The 16,419-nt window shown below is 34.2% G+C and overlaps 1 protein-coding gene across 1 annotated transcript in view; it reads right to left on the minus strand.

The window, feature by feature from the left end:
- Positions 1 to 13,874, minus strand: part of LOC138330791 (coiled-coil domain-containing protein 62-like) — a 30,483-nt gene extending 16,609 nt beyond the window's left edge. The window contains 10 exon segments of the mRNA XM_069278311.1: positions 1,845 to 1,936; positions 5,136 to 5,224; positions 5,835 to 5,927; positions 7,833 to 8,004; positions 9,525 to 9,626; positions 9,838 to 10,004; positions 11,745 to 11,871; positions 11,873 to 11,935; positions 12,493 to 12,939; positions 13,860 to 13,874. Coding sequence (XP_069134412.1) covers positions 1,845 to 1,936; positions 5,136 to 5,224; positions 5,835 to 5,927; positions 7,833 to 8,004; positions 9,525 to 9,626; positions 9,838 to 10,004; positions 11,745 to 11,871; positions 11,873 to 11,935; positions 12,493 to 12,939; positions 13,860 to 13,874 — 1,367 coding nt within the window.
- Positions 13,875 to 16,419: the final 2,545 nt, after the last annotated feature.

The raw sequence follows: 16,419 nt of genomic DNA on the forward strand, positions 1-16,419 counted from the left end.
AGTTATAATCCTTACTTATACTCCCCCAAACTGTAATGTTACTATCCCACTAAGTTATAATCCTTACTTATACTCCTCCAAACTGTAATGTTACTATCCCACTTAGTTATAATCCTTACTTATACTCCCCCAAACTGTAATGTTACTATCCCACTAAGTTATAATCCTTACTTATACTCCCCCAAACTGTAATGTTACTATCCCACTTAGTTATAATCCTTACTTATACTCCCCCAAACTGTAATGTTACTATCCCACTAAGTTATAATCCTTACTTATACTCCTCCAAACTGTAATGTTACTATCCCACTAAGTTATAATCCTTACTTATACTCCCCCCAAACTGTAATGTTACTATCCCACTAAGTTATAATCCTTACTTATACTCCCCCAAACTGTAATGTTACTATCCCACTTAGTTATAATCCTTACTTATACTCCCCCAAACTGTAATGTTACTATCCCACTAAGTTATAATCCTTACTTATACTCCCCCAAACTGTAATGTTACTATCCCACTATTTAATCTTACTATTCCAAGTTATAATCCTTACTTATACTACCCCCAAACTGTAATGTTACTATCCCACTAAGTTATAATCCTTACTTATACTCCCCCAAACTGTAATGTTACTATCCCACTAAGTTATAATCCTTACTTATACTCCTCCAAACTGTAATGTTACTATCCCACTTAAGTTATAATCCTTACTTATACTCCCCCAAACTGTAATGTTACTATCCCACTTAGTTATAATCCTTACTTATACTCCCCCAAACTGTAATGTTACTATCCCACTTAAGTTATAATCCTTACTTATACTCCCCCAAACTGTAATGTTACTATCCCACTTAGTTATAATCCTTACTTATACTCCCCCAAACTGTAATGTTACTATCCCACTAAGTTATAATCCTTACTTATACTCCTCCAAACTGTAATGTTACTATCCCACTAAGTTATAATCCTTACTTATACTCCCCCAAACTGTAATGTTACTATCCCACTTAGTTATAATCCTTACTTATACTCCCCCAAACTGTAATGTTACTATCCCACTTAGTTATAATCCTTACTTATACTCCCCCAAACTATAATGTTACTATCCCACTAAGTTATAATCCTTACTTATACTCCCCAAACTGTAATGTTACTATCCCACTAAGTTATAATCCTTACTTATACTCCCCCAAACTATAATGTTACTATCCCACTAAGTTATAATCCTTACTTATACTCCCCCAAACTGTAATGTTACTATCCCACTAAGTTATAATCCTTACTTATACTCCTCCAAACTATAATGTTACTATCCCACTAAGTTATAATCCTTACTTATACTCCCCCAAACTGTAATGTTACTATCCCACTAAGTTATAATCCTTACTTATACTCCCCCAAACTGTAATGTTACTATCCCACTAAGTTATAATCCTTATTTATACTCCTCCAAACTGTAATGTTACTATCCCACTAAGTTATAATCCTTACTTATACTCCTCCAAACTGTAATGTTACTATCCCACTAAGTTATAATCCTTACTTATACTCCTCCAAACTATAATGTTACTATCCCACTAAGTTATAATCCTTACTTATACTCCCCCAAACTGTAATGTTACTAATGTTAATCCTTACTTATATCCCCCCACTTAAGTTACTATCCCACTTAGTTATAATCCTTACTTATACTCCCCCAAACTATAATGTTTACTATCCCACTTAGTTATAATCCTTACTTATACTCCTCCAAGCTGTAATGTTACTATCCCACTTAGTTATAATCCTTAATTATACTCCTCCAAACTATAATGTTACTATCCCACTTAGTTATAATCCTTACTTATACTCCTCCAAACTGCCTTGTTGTTTTGTGATGATCTCCTTTGTTGTATCCAAATTCAATTGCATCAATTTAACTTGCAGTTCATACAACTGTTATAACTATCCATCTATACCTGACGTTCATACAACTGTAATATACTAAATGTAACATCTAATCATAAAATGGTACACTCGAAATTTATACATCTGTTACCCATCCATAATATATATACTAAACCTATACATCTGTTACCCACCCATAATATATATACTAAACCTATACATCTGTTACCCACCCATAATATATATACTAAACGTATACATCTAATTACCCACCCATAATATATATACTAAACCTATACATCTGTTACCCACCCATAATATATATACTAAACCTATACATCTAATACCCACCCATAATATATATACTAAACCGTATACATCTGTTTACCCACCCATAATATATATACTAAACCTATACATCTAATACCCACCCATAATATATATACTAAACTATACATCTAATACCCACCCATAATATATATACTAAACGTATACATCTGTTACCCACCCATAATATATATACTAAACTATACATCTGTTACCCACCCATAATATATATACCATATACATCTGTTACCCACCCATAATATATATACTAAACGTATACATCTGTTACCCACCCATAATATATATACTAAACCTATACATCTGTTACCCACCCATAATATATATACTAAACCTATACATCTAATACCCACCCATAATATATATACTAAACGTATACATCTGTTACCCACCCATAATATATATACTAAACGTATACATCTGTTACCCACCCATAATATATATACTAAACCTATACATCTAATACCCACCCATAATATATATACTAAACGTATACATCTGTTACCCACCCATAATATATATACTAAACCTATACATCTAATACCCACCCATAATATATATACTAAAACTATACATCTAATACCCACCCATAATATATATACTAAACCTATACATCTAATACCCACCCATAATATATATACTAAACGTATACATCTGTTACCCACCCATAATATATATACTAAACGTATACATCTGTTACCCACCCATAATATATATACTAAACCTATACATCTAATACCCACCCATAATATATATACTAAACGTATACATCTGTTACCCACCCATAATATATATACTAAACCTATACATCTAATACCCACCCATAATATATATACTAAACGTATACATCTGTTACCCACCCATAATATATATACTAAACCTATACATCTGTAATACCCACCCATAATATATATATACTAAACGTACATACATCTGTTACCCACCCATAATATATATACTAAACGTATACATCTGTTACCCACCCATAATATATATACTAAACGTATACATCTGTTACCCACCCATAATATATATACTAAATGTATACATCTGTTACCCACCCATAATATATATATACTAAACGTATACATCTGTTACCCACCCATAAATATATATACTAAACGTATACATCTGTTACCACCCATAATATATATACTAAATGTATACATCTGTTACCCACCCATAATATATACTACTAAATGTATACATCTGTTACCCACCCATAATATACTCGAAACGTATACATCTGTTACCTACCCATGAAATACTCGAAATGTATACATCTGTTACACACCCATGAAATACTCGAAATGTATACATCTGTTTACCCACCCATATAAATACTAAAGTATACATCTGTTACCTACCCATGAAATATACGAAATGTATACATCTGTATACCCACCCATGAAATACTCGAAATGTATACATCTGTTACCCTACCCATGAAATACTCGAAATGTATACATCTGTTACCACCCATAAAATACTACGAAATGTATACATCTGTTACCTACCCATGAAATACTCTAAATGTATACATCTGTTACTGTTACCTACCCATGAAATACTCGAAATGTATACATCTGTTATTTACCTACCCATGAAATACTCGAATGTATACATCTGTTACCCACCCATGTTACCTACCCATAAATACTCGAAATGTATACATCTGTTACCCTACCCATAAAATACTCGAAATGTATACATCTGTTACGTTACCTACCCATAAAATACTCGAAATGTATACATCTGTTACCCACCCATAAAATACTCGAAATGTATACATCTGTTACCTACCCATAAATACTCGAAAGTATAACTATACATCTGTTACCTACCCATATAATATACTCGAAATGTATACATCCGTTCTGTTACCCACCCATGAAATACTCGAAATGTATACATCCGTATACATCTGTTACCTACCCATAAAATACTCGAAATGTATACATCTGTTACCTACCCATATAAATACTCGAAATGTATACATCTGTTACTGTTACCCTACCCATTAAATACTCGAAATGTATACATCTGTTACCTACCCATGAAATACTCGAAATGTATACATCTGTTACTACACACCCATGAAATACTCGAAATGTATACATCTGTTACCTACCCATGAAATACTCGAAATGTATACATCCGTTACTGTTACCTACCCATGAAATACTCGAAATGTATACATCTGTTACCTACCCATGAAATACTCGAAATGTATACATCTGTTACCTACCCATGAAATACTCGAATGTATACATCTGTTACCTACCCATGAAATACTCAAAATGTATACATCTGTTACCTACCCATGAAATACTCGAAATGTATACATCTGTTACCTACCCATGAAATACTCGAAATGTATACATCTGTTACCTACCCATGAAATACTCGAAATGTATACATCTACTGTTACCTACCCATGAAATACTCGAAATGTATACATCTGTTACCTACCCATGAAATACTCGAAATGTATACATCTGTTTACACACCCATGAAATACTCGAAATGTATACATCTGTTACCTACCCATGAAATACTCGAAATGTATACATCTGTTACCTACCCATGAAATACTCGAAATGTATACATCTGTTACCTACCCATGAAATACTCGAAATGTATACATCCGTTACTGTTACCTACCCATGAAATACTTGAGATGAAATCAACATCAATATGATATAATAAATCAAGACATACAGCGTTTGTCACCCTTGATATATTGTGATAAAATCTTGTTATATTTTTAATTCTATTTTGTTTTTGGTTAATATCTGGTATAATATATTTAATCTCATACAATATATCAAACAAACACTGATGGTATGATCCTAATGCCAGAATCTGACACCATCCTCCACAATGATGTTATGTTTCCTACCTCTCTGATATGACGTAACTGGTGGTCGGTTCGGGCTTGTTTGGCTCTCAGAGACTCAATCACTTGGTCCTTACATTTCTCACGTTCACCTGAAATGGTGTTTAACACTCAGTTTTCAACTCACATAAAATTTAATCACATGACATTTTTTTTTTTATCTTTGACCTTTGAAAGGTAAAACATTTTCAGATAGCAGGCCATATATATCATAAGATGCATTAGGCAATGCATATTTTTATACATTACATTAAGGTATCTGGTCATAATACCTGGACACTACTTAAAGCATTCAACTATATAGATAGCCTATAGAATTTATGGTCTAATATAGATGCCAGAGCTTTGCAGACAACCATCTCATAATGCGTGCTAGCACATTTATGAGATGGTTGTCTGCAAAGCTCTGGCATCTATATATAGAACCATTGATTCCATAGGATGACAGTTTAATACTTATATTTACTTAATCAACTAATTTTGGGGATCTATGCATTAAAAATGTTTAAGACCAGGAAAACCGTTCGTCTAAAACAATTTAATCCACAAGATGGCACAGCCATTTTGATCAGTTGAAATTATCATGTCAACATAAGTGACATCATAAACGTCACGTTTTGTGTGTTTATTATACCCTTATAGACTTTGGCTTACATTATATAGCAGAAGTGGCAAGTGAATGTAAATTGTATAAATACTTACTAAAGTCCTCCTGCATAACAATCTCTAGTTGCTTCATCTGATCTAGTTTTCCTGTCAACTCCAGTAGCTCAGAGTCTCTCTTAGTCACAATCTCTGTCATCGAAACACAACATATGTCACCAAAACATTACATGGGCAAGTCACTCTACATATATATATCAGGACCATACAAACATAGCCCGGAGTCTCTCTTAGTCACGATCTCTGTCAATGACACATGTCACTAAAATATTACAAGGACAACAGTCACTCTACATACCAGAACTATACAAACATAGCCCGGAGTCTCTCTTAGTCACGATCTCTGTCAATGACACATGTCACTTAAATATTACAAGGACAACAGTCACTCTACATACCAGAACTATACAAACATAGCCCGGAGTCTCTCTTAGTCACGATCTCTGTCAATGACACATGTCACTTAAATATTACAAGGACAACAGTCACTCTACATGCCAGAACTATACAAACATAGCCCGGAGTCTCTCTTAGTCACGATCTCTGTCAATGACACATGTCACTTAAATATTACAAGGACAACAGTCACTCTACATGCCAGAACTATACAAACATAGCCCAGAGTCTCTCTTTGTCACAATCTCTGTCAATGACACATGTCACTAAAATATTACAAGGACAACAGTCACTCTACATACCAGAACTATACAAACATAGCCCGGAGTCTCTCTTATAGTCACGATCTCTGTCAATGACACATGTCACTAAAACATTAGATGGGCAACAGTCACTCTACATACCAGAACTATACAAACATATCGTGAGTGAAAGCCTCTGGCCTCGATTTCTCGAAACAAAAGTGCAGACTTAAGTCAAAACTTAAGTTTTTTCTCCTTATGTAACTTATATGAAAACTTATGACTTAAGTCAGTTTTGGAAGTTTGTTTCGAGAAATCGGGGCCTGGTCACAGTGGTAGTAAGGAACTCAGCAGAATTTACCTATCAAGGCTTTACTACATACATGAATGTTCTACTTCCTTATTTCAAAATAAATTATTTATTGGTTATTTCAGTAAAGGATTTCATTTCATGATTTTGATTTTTATGTTCTTACAAAGAGATTTAAACTGAAAAGGAGTAGATATGATAGGACCAGTATTTGGCGTTAATTTTTCAGGCCGAAAAATATTAACTCTGATCCACACCAATTTCACATCAATAAATACTCTCATACTTTTGTTTGTTTGTTTGATTTATTAACGTCCTATTAACAGCTATGGTCATGTAAGGACGGCCTCCCATGTATGCGTAGTGTTGCGTGTATGTTGTGTGAGGTGCGTGTTTTGGGAGACTGCGGTATATTCGTGTTGTGTCTTCTTGTATAGTGGAACTATTGCCCTTTTTATAGTGCTATATCACTGAAGCGTGCCGCCGAAGACACCAAGCAACACACCCCACCCGGTCACATTATACTGACTACTCTCATACTTGCCATTCATCAAAACATAACTTTTTATAACCATGTACACGATGTGCTCTACTTATGACGTCATCAAATTGACGATTTTCCTCTTCTCGCCAAATTTCGCTAGAAATTCATCATCTTTAGGTTAGAAAAGGCTTGAAATGGATTTGGCCGCCACCTTGGAGCAACTTTATATTTTGCATGGATATGCGTAAATACACGATACACTACATGTGAAAATCTCTTTCTGCTCCACAAAGGCGGCCACATTCATTTTTGGAGAAAACCACTCAAAAAGTATGATTTTTCAAGGATTTTTGTGAAAAACAGCTGGAAACTGCATGTTGATAACGTCATAGTGAACATAATTGGTACATGCGGGATATTTTTGGGATGTTATGTGTTAGCAAATGTATTCAACTGTTATATGGCAAAATATGTTGTTCTTTACTGGAGAATTAATTTTGCGGCCATATTTGAGTTTTAACGTACCTTCTCCTTTGTGAAATTTTGACAGAAATAACTATATGTTTGAAAGAGAATTAAACAAAACGATAGCTTTTCTTCCTCACCAATGGAGAGTTCTAATTCCTGTTTAAGGTCACCATGTTTTTGCTTCCACTGATTTGCCTGTTTGATAGCCTCAACTTCTCGATTCTGACATTCCTTTGTGCGAATGTCCAGCTGTTTCAACCGATCAGTCAGTTCCTGTATATGTGTGGTTGCTGTTGTCAAGTCTTGTTCCTAAAAATATATATAAAAAAAAAGAATTTTCAGACTTGGTCTTGCAAAAAAGTATCCTACATTTGGCCTAAAGCTTTCTCCAACCAAAACTAACAATGACCTATTCTAAGTTTGGCCTACACATTACATTATCATGAGTTTGAACTGAGGTGACCTTCCCTAAGTTTGACCTCAGGTGACCTTCGCTAAGTTTGACCTATACATGACATTGTTGTGAGTTTGACCTAAGGTGACCTTCCCTTAGTTTGACCTATACATGACATTGTTGTGAGTTTGACTTAAGGTGACCTTCCATAAGTTTGACCTATACATGACATTGTTGTGAGTTTGACCTAAGGTGACCTTCCCTTAGTTTGACCTATACATGACATTGTTGTGAGTTTGACCTAAGGTGACCTTCCCTTAGTTTGGCCTAAGGCAACATTCCCTAAATTTGACCTAAGGTGACTTTCCTAAGTTTGACCTAAGGTAAACTACCCTAAGTTTGACCTAAGGTGACCTTCCCAAAGTTTGACCTAAGGTGACCTTCCCTTAGTTTGACTTACGGCAATATTCCCTAAGTTTGACCTAAGGAGACCTTCCCTAAGTTTGACCTAAGGAGACCTTCCCTAAGTTTTGTCCTTAGGTGACCTTCGCTAAGTTTGACCAAAGGTGACCTTCCCTAAGTTTGACCTAAGGTGACCTTCCCTAAGTTTGACCTAAGGTTACCTTCCCTAAGTTTGACCTAAGGTGACCTTCCCTAAGTTTGACCTAAGGTGACCTTCCTCAAGTTTGACCTAAGGTGATCTTCCCTAAGTTTGACCTTAGGTGACCTTCCCTAAGTTTGACCTAAGGTGACCTTCCCTAAGTCTGACCATAGGTTACCTTCCCTAAGTTTGACCTAAGGTGACCTTCCTCAAATTTGACCAATACATGACATGATGTGTGTTTGACCTCAGGTGACTTACCCTAGATATTTGGTATGGAGTTGACCATATAGTTTGACCAACTGCATGAGATTGATCTAAAGGAGATCTAATCTAAATTTTATGACCTCCATAAGTTTGACCAGAAGGCGAACTATTCAAGTTTTGACCTAAAGTAAATCTAAACTCCCCAACATTTGATTAAAGTCAACCTATCTAGGTTTTGACCACAAAGACACCTTTCTAAATTCTGACCACAGAGTCAACCTATCTAGGTTTTGCCACAAATACAACTATCTAGGTTTTGACCACAAAGACACCCAAGTTTTGGCAAAAAGACACTTATCTAAATTCTGACCACAAAGACACCTATCTAAATTCTGACCACAAAGTCAACCTATCTAGGTTTTGACCACAAAGACACCCAAGTTTTGCCACAAAGACACTTATCTAAATTCTGACCACAAAGTCAACCTATCTAGGTTTTGACCACAAAGACACCTATCTAAATTCTGACCACAAAGTCAACCTATCTAGGTTTTGACCACAAAGACTCCTATCTAAATTCTGACCACAAAGTCAACCTATCTAGGTTTTGAATACAAAGACACCTACCTTAAGTTTGACTAAAGTGACCATCTCATGTTCCCTGGCTTGGAGTTGACCGATGGTATTTGACAACTCTCGCTTGGACAAGCTTAGAGATTGGTTCTTTTCCTGCAATCCAAAGTATAGAACTAGAATTGGTTAGACAGAATAGACGCTATACACTGTACCACACACTGGCATTGTTAATGAATAAAAGGGATTTATCTACATGTTTAGATTGGTCTAACTGGGGTTAACAGTAAGTAATAGGATTGATCTAATTATCCATACTACCAATCCATGTAATAATTGAAGGTCCACAAACATGTGAGTTTTTTACCTCAAGTTCCTGTATGACAGTGGTGTGATGGCTGTTCTCGGAGCTCAGTTTGGCGAGTTGCTCGACTGTTGACTCGAGTGTTGAGTTATGGCTGTGACTCTCATTCTTCAGTGACTTGAGTCGTGACATCGCACTCTTCAACTGTTTACTCCTCTCGTTTAACTCTCCTGTGTAAATGTTCATCATCCAAAATATTAATGTTCCTTAAACATTTTACTTAATCAAAGTAATCCATCTCCAAAAAGTATCAAAATTAATCTTCCTTTAAATATAAAATTAATAAAAAAAAAAAAGGTTGAATACAGACTTTATTTATTAAGGTAGACTGTTCCTTCTTGTTTCCTTTGAAGGATTTTGTTCATTTTTTTATATTTTGAATTTAGGTACACCCTGATCACAAAAAGCACATAAAGATCATATGTTACCACATTATTTTTCCTTCCAGGGTTGAATGACTTAATATTCCAGATTTTAAGGATTTTCAAATAAATAATATTTCCTCCCTGTAACATCCCTTATCATATATAAAGAATATGCCCATACCATGTTCCTACACTCAGAAGGTGATATATATATAGAATCCATAACTTTATCAAATAAGCTGAATCTTCCACAATAAAATGAAATAAAGAAAAATTGCATCAAATTAGTCATGTTTTCTTTTTTCAAAATATGACCAATTTGCCTTCTAACATCCCTTATATTTTGGCCTGAAAACGTTTTAATAAGCGAATCTGTAGCCCCTTTCAACGTTTAATGCTATTCATTTACCCTTGTTAGTATACTGATTACCACACCTTTAAATTGATACACTTCAAGTAAACACTCGAAGAGCTTCCAGACAAAATATTTCCTCAAATATTACTGCAGATTTCAGAAGCCAGTTATAATAGATGGGTACCAAGAAATAAAATACGCTTGCCGGGATCCAGATAGCGACCTTACAACATATGAGGTCGCAGAAGGGACTGTTTAATTTACATTAAAAAAGAAAGAAATTTTTCACATATCTATTTTACATAAAAAGACGGTCTAGAGGGTCTGTACATGTCTAAGATATTAACTTTTCTAGTACTTCATCTTTATCTTTAAAATTTTAGGGGTTTTGAAGAAACTTTAAACTTGATTCCCAGTGTTTTAAACATCAATTCTCTGGGTTTTGAAGAAACTTTAAACTTGATTCCCAGTGTTTTAAACATCAATTCTCTGGGTTTTGAAGAAACTTTAAACTTGATTCCCAGTGTTTTAAACATCAATTCTCTGGGTTTTGAAGAAACTTTAAACTTGATTCCCAGTGTTTTAAACATCAATTCTCTGGGTTTTGAAGAAACTTTAAACTTGATTCCCAGTGTTTTTAAACATCAATTCTCTGGGTTTTGAAGAAACTTTAAACTTGATTCCCAGTGTTTTAAACATCAATTCTCTGGGTTTTGAAGAAACTTTAAACTTGATTCCCAGTGTTTTAAACATCAATTCTCTGGGTTTTGAAGAAACTTTAAACTTGATTCCCAGTGTTTTAAACATCAATTCTCTGGGTTTTGAAGAAACTTTAAACTTGATTCCCAGTGTTTTAAACATCAATTCTCTGGGTTTTGAAGAAACTTTAAACTTGATTCCCAGTGTTTTAAACATCAATTCTCTGGGTTTTGAAGAAGAAACTTTAAACTTGATTCCCAGTGTTTTAAACATCAATTCTCTGGGTTTTGAAGAAACTTTAAACTTGATTCCCAGTGTTTTAAACATCAATTCTCTGGGTTTTGAAGAAACTTTAAACTTGATTCCCAGTGTTTTAAACATCAATTCTAAAAGTCATTAACTTATTCACAGCAGAAAATACACTTATGTTGATAAAAATATAAAAATAGATCAATTTTTCAGGAAACATTATGTTTAGTTAATCTACAAACCATCATATCTGGCACACTTCTGTTCCAGAAGCAGAATGCGCTGTCTGTCCTGTTCCCATGACAACAGCTGCTGTTGATGGGCGGCCATCATGTCGTTGAGTTCTCGGTCACGATCCTGTAACTCGGCCCACCAATAACTGGATCTCCTGTCTCTGTCTCTTCATTGTGGTACTGTCCAGATCGGAGGCATTCTAAAGACAACAATAATCAGATTGGTTACCAGGGGTATACAGTTCAAACAATGAATTTTGATAGTGAAAGTGTTTTAAACTCTGTACATTATAAATGTATAAAAACATGAGTTTGTATCAGAAGTTAGATATTAAACAATGGTTCTGTTGCATAAATTCTTACAAAAATGTGACACACGATCACGATCAACTGATGACTTTGTCATTCAAACCGAAACCGACAATTCCCATTCTTTGGTGACCTAATAAACCTGTACAGAAGATATACATGTAGATCCATTTTCTGTACAAGGTAAACAAAAATAAACCTGTACAGAAGATATACATGTAGATCTATTTTCTGTACAAGGTAAACAAAAATAAACCTGTACAGAAGATATACATGTAGATCCATTTTCTGTACAAGGTAAACAAAAATAAACCTGTACAGAAGATATACATGTAGATCTATTTTCTGTACAAGGTAAACAAAAATAAACCAGTACAGAAGATAGACATGTAGATCCATTTTCTGTACAAGGTAAACAAAATCATATGTAGATTAAGTGTGAATTTACCTGAGACCTCAGTGAGTACTTTTCCTGACCTCTCGCTGGACTGGTCACTGCTATTGGTGCTGATCTGACCATACTAGAGTGACCACCAGTGTATTGTCCAGACTGACCCAGACTAGGGGACTGGTAGTACCCAGTTCTCTGTTCGACTGTTGACAAAACTTTGCTACCAGCAGACGGAATCTCCACATTCTGTAGATACTTTTGACTGTATGTGCCCTCAGTTGGAGGGTTTTGCGGGACATCAAAGGGAGGTAACTGTTGTTGTGGCATCTCCTTTGGGGGTGGCGTGTGGGTTATGGGTGCCACCCGGCTAGTGTTACTTCCCCTGTCATGAGGACGACTTTTGGGGAGATGCCTGTGTTGTGATGTGTTCCCGCTCTGAGGACGGACACTAATCGTTTTCTTTGTGTGTGCCTTCTTCTTGGTAGAAAACGGTGGAATTGTTGACTACAAACATATACATATTTGTTAATTCAACTTGTCCTTATAAATAAGCACAACTTGGTGGTTTAATAATCCTTTTACAAAATATAGTGATTTACATGAATTAGCGCTTCAAAGACTGAACAAAAAATGCTAAAATAAACCTACTGGTAAAATAAGTACATTGACAGTTACATGTATGTATGCAGATTTCATTTGTGTGGTTGAGAAGTACATAAGTACATGTATATGTTATATAAACAGAGGTTCCCCAACACGTGACTGTTGTTTATAATGTTTATCAAACTCGAGTTGGTTAATTTTCAAATTTTTTGAAGACACAAGCTTTAGCGAGTGTCTTTTAAAAATTTGAAAATTAACTAACAAGAGTTTAGGTAAACATGATAAACAACAGTCCTGCGATGGGGAACTTATTTATCCCATAACTTTAGCTCTATATTTATACCGTGGTGACCATTTTCTCGTCTTCATTCAGGGAAACTTACCACCATACAATGTGTAATCATATCTCTCCGCCATAAAATATAGTGCCTTAATAGTGAACTAATATTCTATTGTTTAATACTTTGAATAAGCATCTACCTCTTATGCAGTAAATACAATGCTATTTTAATGTGCTATGAAAAGTAGCGTGAAGTCAAAAGCCAATCGGAATCAAGAGATCTTAGCATTAACCAATCAGAGGTGCCATAGGTGTTTACACACTGGCCATGGAGTGTGTAAACATAAACGATAACCAACTGCTATGGAATTTATCACATAGTTTTTCCATTGTGAAACATGCAAATGAAGTTATGGGATAATTTGATTTTCACAGCTTAATTTTCATCACATTTTACAATGACATTGATTGTTGAGGGTTTAAAAAGGATTGATTATTACATATATATTAATTGATAATACCTTTACTACAATTACTGTACCTGGTACTCCAACATCTAGTTAATACATTGGTACTCCAGGTGTACAGTATCTATATAGTACATCTAGTTAATACATTGGTACTCCAGGTGTACAGTATTTATATAGTACATCTAGTTAATACATTGGTACTCCAGGTGTACAGTATTTATATAGTACATCTAGTTAATACATTGGTACTCCAGGTGTACAGTATTTATATAGTGTACATCTAGTTAATACATTTGTACTCCAGGTGAACAGTATTTATATAGTACATCTAGTTAATACATTGGTACTCCAGGTGTACAGTATTTATATAGTACATCTAGTTAATACATTTGTACTCCAGGTGAACAGTATTTATATAGTACATCTAGTTAATACATTTGTACTCCAGGTGAACAGTATTTATATAGTACATCTAGTTAATACATTGGTACTCCAGGTGTACAGTATTTATATAGTACATCTAGTTAATACATTTGTACTCCAGGTGAACAGTATTTATATAGTACATCTAGTTAATACATTGGTACTCCAGGTTACAGTATTTATATAGTACATCTAGTTAATACATTTGTACTCCAGTGTGAACAGTATTTATATAGTACATCTAGTTAATACATTGGTACTCCAGGTGTACAGTATTTATATAGTACATCTAGTTAATACATTTGGTACTCCAGGTGTACAGTATTTATATATTAATCAGTTAATACATTTGTACTCCAGGTGAACAGTATTTATATAGTACATCTAGTTAATACATTGGTACTCCAGGTGAACAGTATTTATATAGTACATCTAGTTAATACATTGGTACTCCAGGTGTACAGTATTTATATAGTACATCTAGTTAATACATTGGTACTCCAGGTGAACAGTATTTATATAGTACATCTAGTTAATACATTGGTACTCCAGGTGTACAGTATTTATATAGTGTACATCTAGTTAATACATTGGTACTCCAGGTGAACAGTATATTTATATAGTACATCTAGTTAATACATTGGTACTCCAGGTGTACTAGTATTTATATAGTACATCTAGTTAATACATTGGTACTCCAGGTGTACAGTATTTATATAGTGTACATCTAGTTAATACATTGGTACTCCAGGTGTACAGTATTTATATAGTACATCTAGTTAATACATTGGTACTCCAGGTGTACAGTATTTATATAGTACATCTAGTTAATACATTGGTACTCCAGGTGTACAGTATTTATATAGTACATCTAGTTAATACATTTGTACTCCAGGTGAACAGTATTTATATAGTACATCTAGTTAATACATTGGTACTCCAGGTGTACAGTATTTATATAGTGTACATCTAGTTAATACATTGGTACTCCAGGTGTACAGTATTTATATAGTACATCTAGTTAATACATTGGTACTCCAGGTGTACAGTATTTATATAGTACATCTAGTTAATACATTGGTACTCCAGGTGTACAGTATTTATATAGTACATCTAGTTAATACATTGGTACTCCAGGTGAACAGTATTTATATAGTACATCTAGTTAATACATTGGTACTCCAGGTGTACAGTATTTATATAGTGTACATCTAGTTAATACATTGGTACTCCAGGTGTACAGTATTTATATAGTGTACATCTAGTTAATACATTGGTACTCCAGGTGAACAGTATTTATATAGTACATCTAGTTAATACATTGGTACTCCAGGTGTACAGTATTTATATAGTGTACATCTAGTTAATACATTGGTACTCCAGGTGTACAGTATTTATATAGTACATCTAGTTAATACATTGGTACTCCAGGTGTACAGTATTTATATAGTACATCTAGTTAATACATTGGTACTCCAGGTGTACAGTATTTATATAGTGTACATCTAGTTAATACATTGGTACTCCAGGTGTACAGTATTTATATAGTGTACATCTAGTTAATACATTGGTACTCCAGGTGTACAGTATTTATATAGTGTACATCTAGTTAATACATTGGTACTCCAGGTGTACAGTATTTATATAGTGTACATCTAGTTAATACATTGGTACTCCAGGTGTACAGTATTTATATAGTGTACATCTAGTTAATACATTGGTACTCCAGGTGTACAGTATTTATATATTGTACATCTAGTTAATACATTGGTACTCCAGGTGTACAGTATTTATATAGTACATCTAGTTAATACATTGGTACTCCAGGTGTACAGTATTTATATAGTACATCTAGTTAATACATTGGTACTCCAGGTGTACAGTATTTATATAGTGTACATCTAGTTAATACATTGGTACTCCAGGTGTACAGTATTTATATAGTACATCTAGTTAATACATTGGTACTCCAGGTGTACAGTATTTATATAGTACATCTAGTTAATACATTGGTACTCCAGGTGTACAGTATTTATATATAGTACATCTAGTTAATACATTGGTACTCCAGGTGTACAGTATTTATATAGTACATCTAGTTAATACATTGGTACTCCAGGTGTACAGTATTTATATAGTACATCTAGTTAATACATTGGTACTCCAGGTGTACAGTATTTATATAGTACATCTAGTTAATACATTGGT

The sequence above is a fragment of the Argopecten irradians genome, chromosome 9 (genome assembly GCF_041381155.1).
Source record: "Argopecten irradians isolate NY chromosome 9, Ai_NY, whole genome shotgun sequence".
Classification (NCBI taxonomy): Eukaryota; Metazoa; Mollusca; class Bivalvia; order Pectinida; family Pectinidae; genus Argopecten; species Argopecten irradians.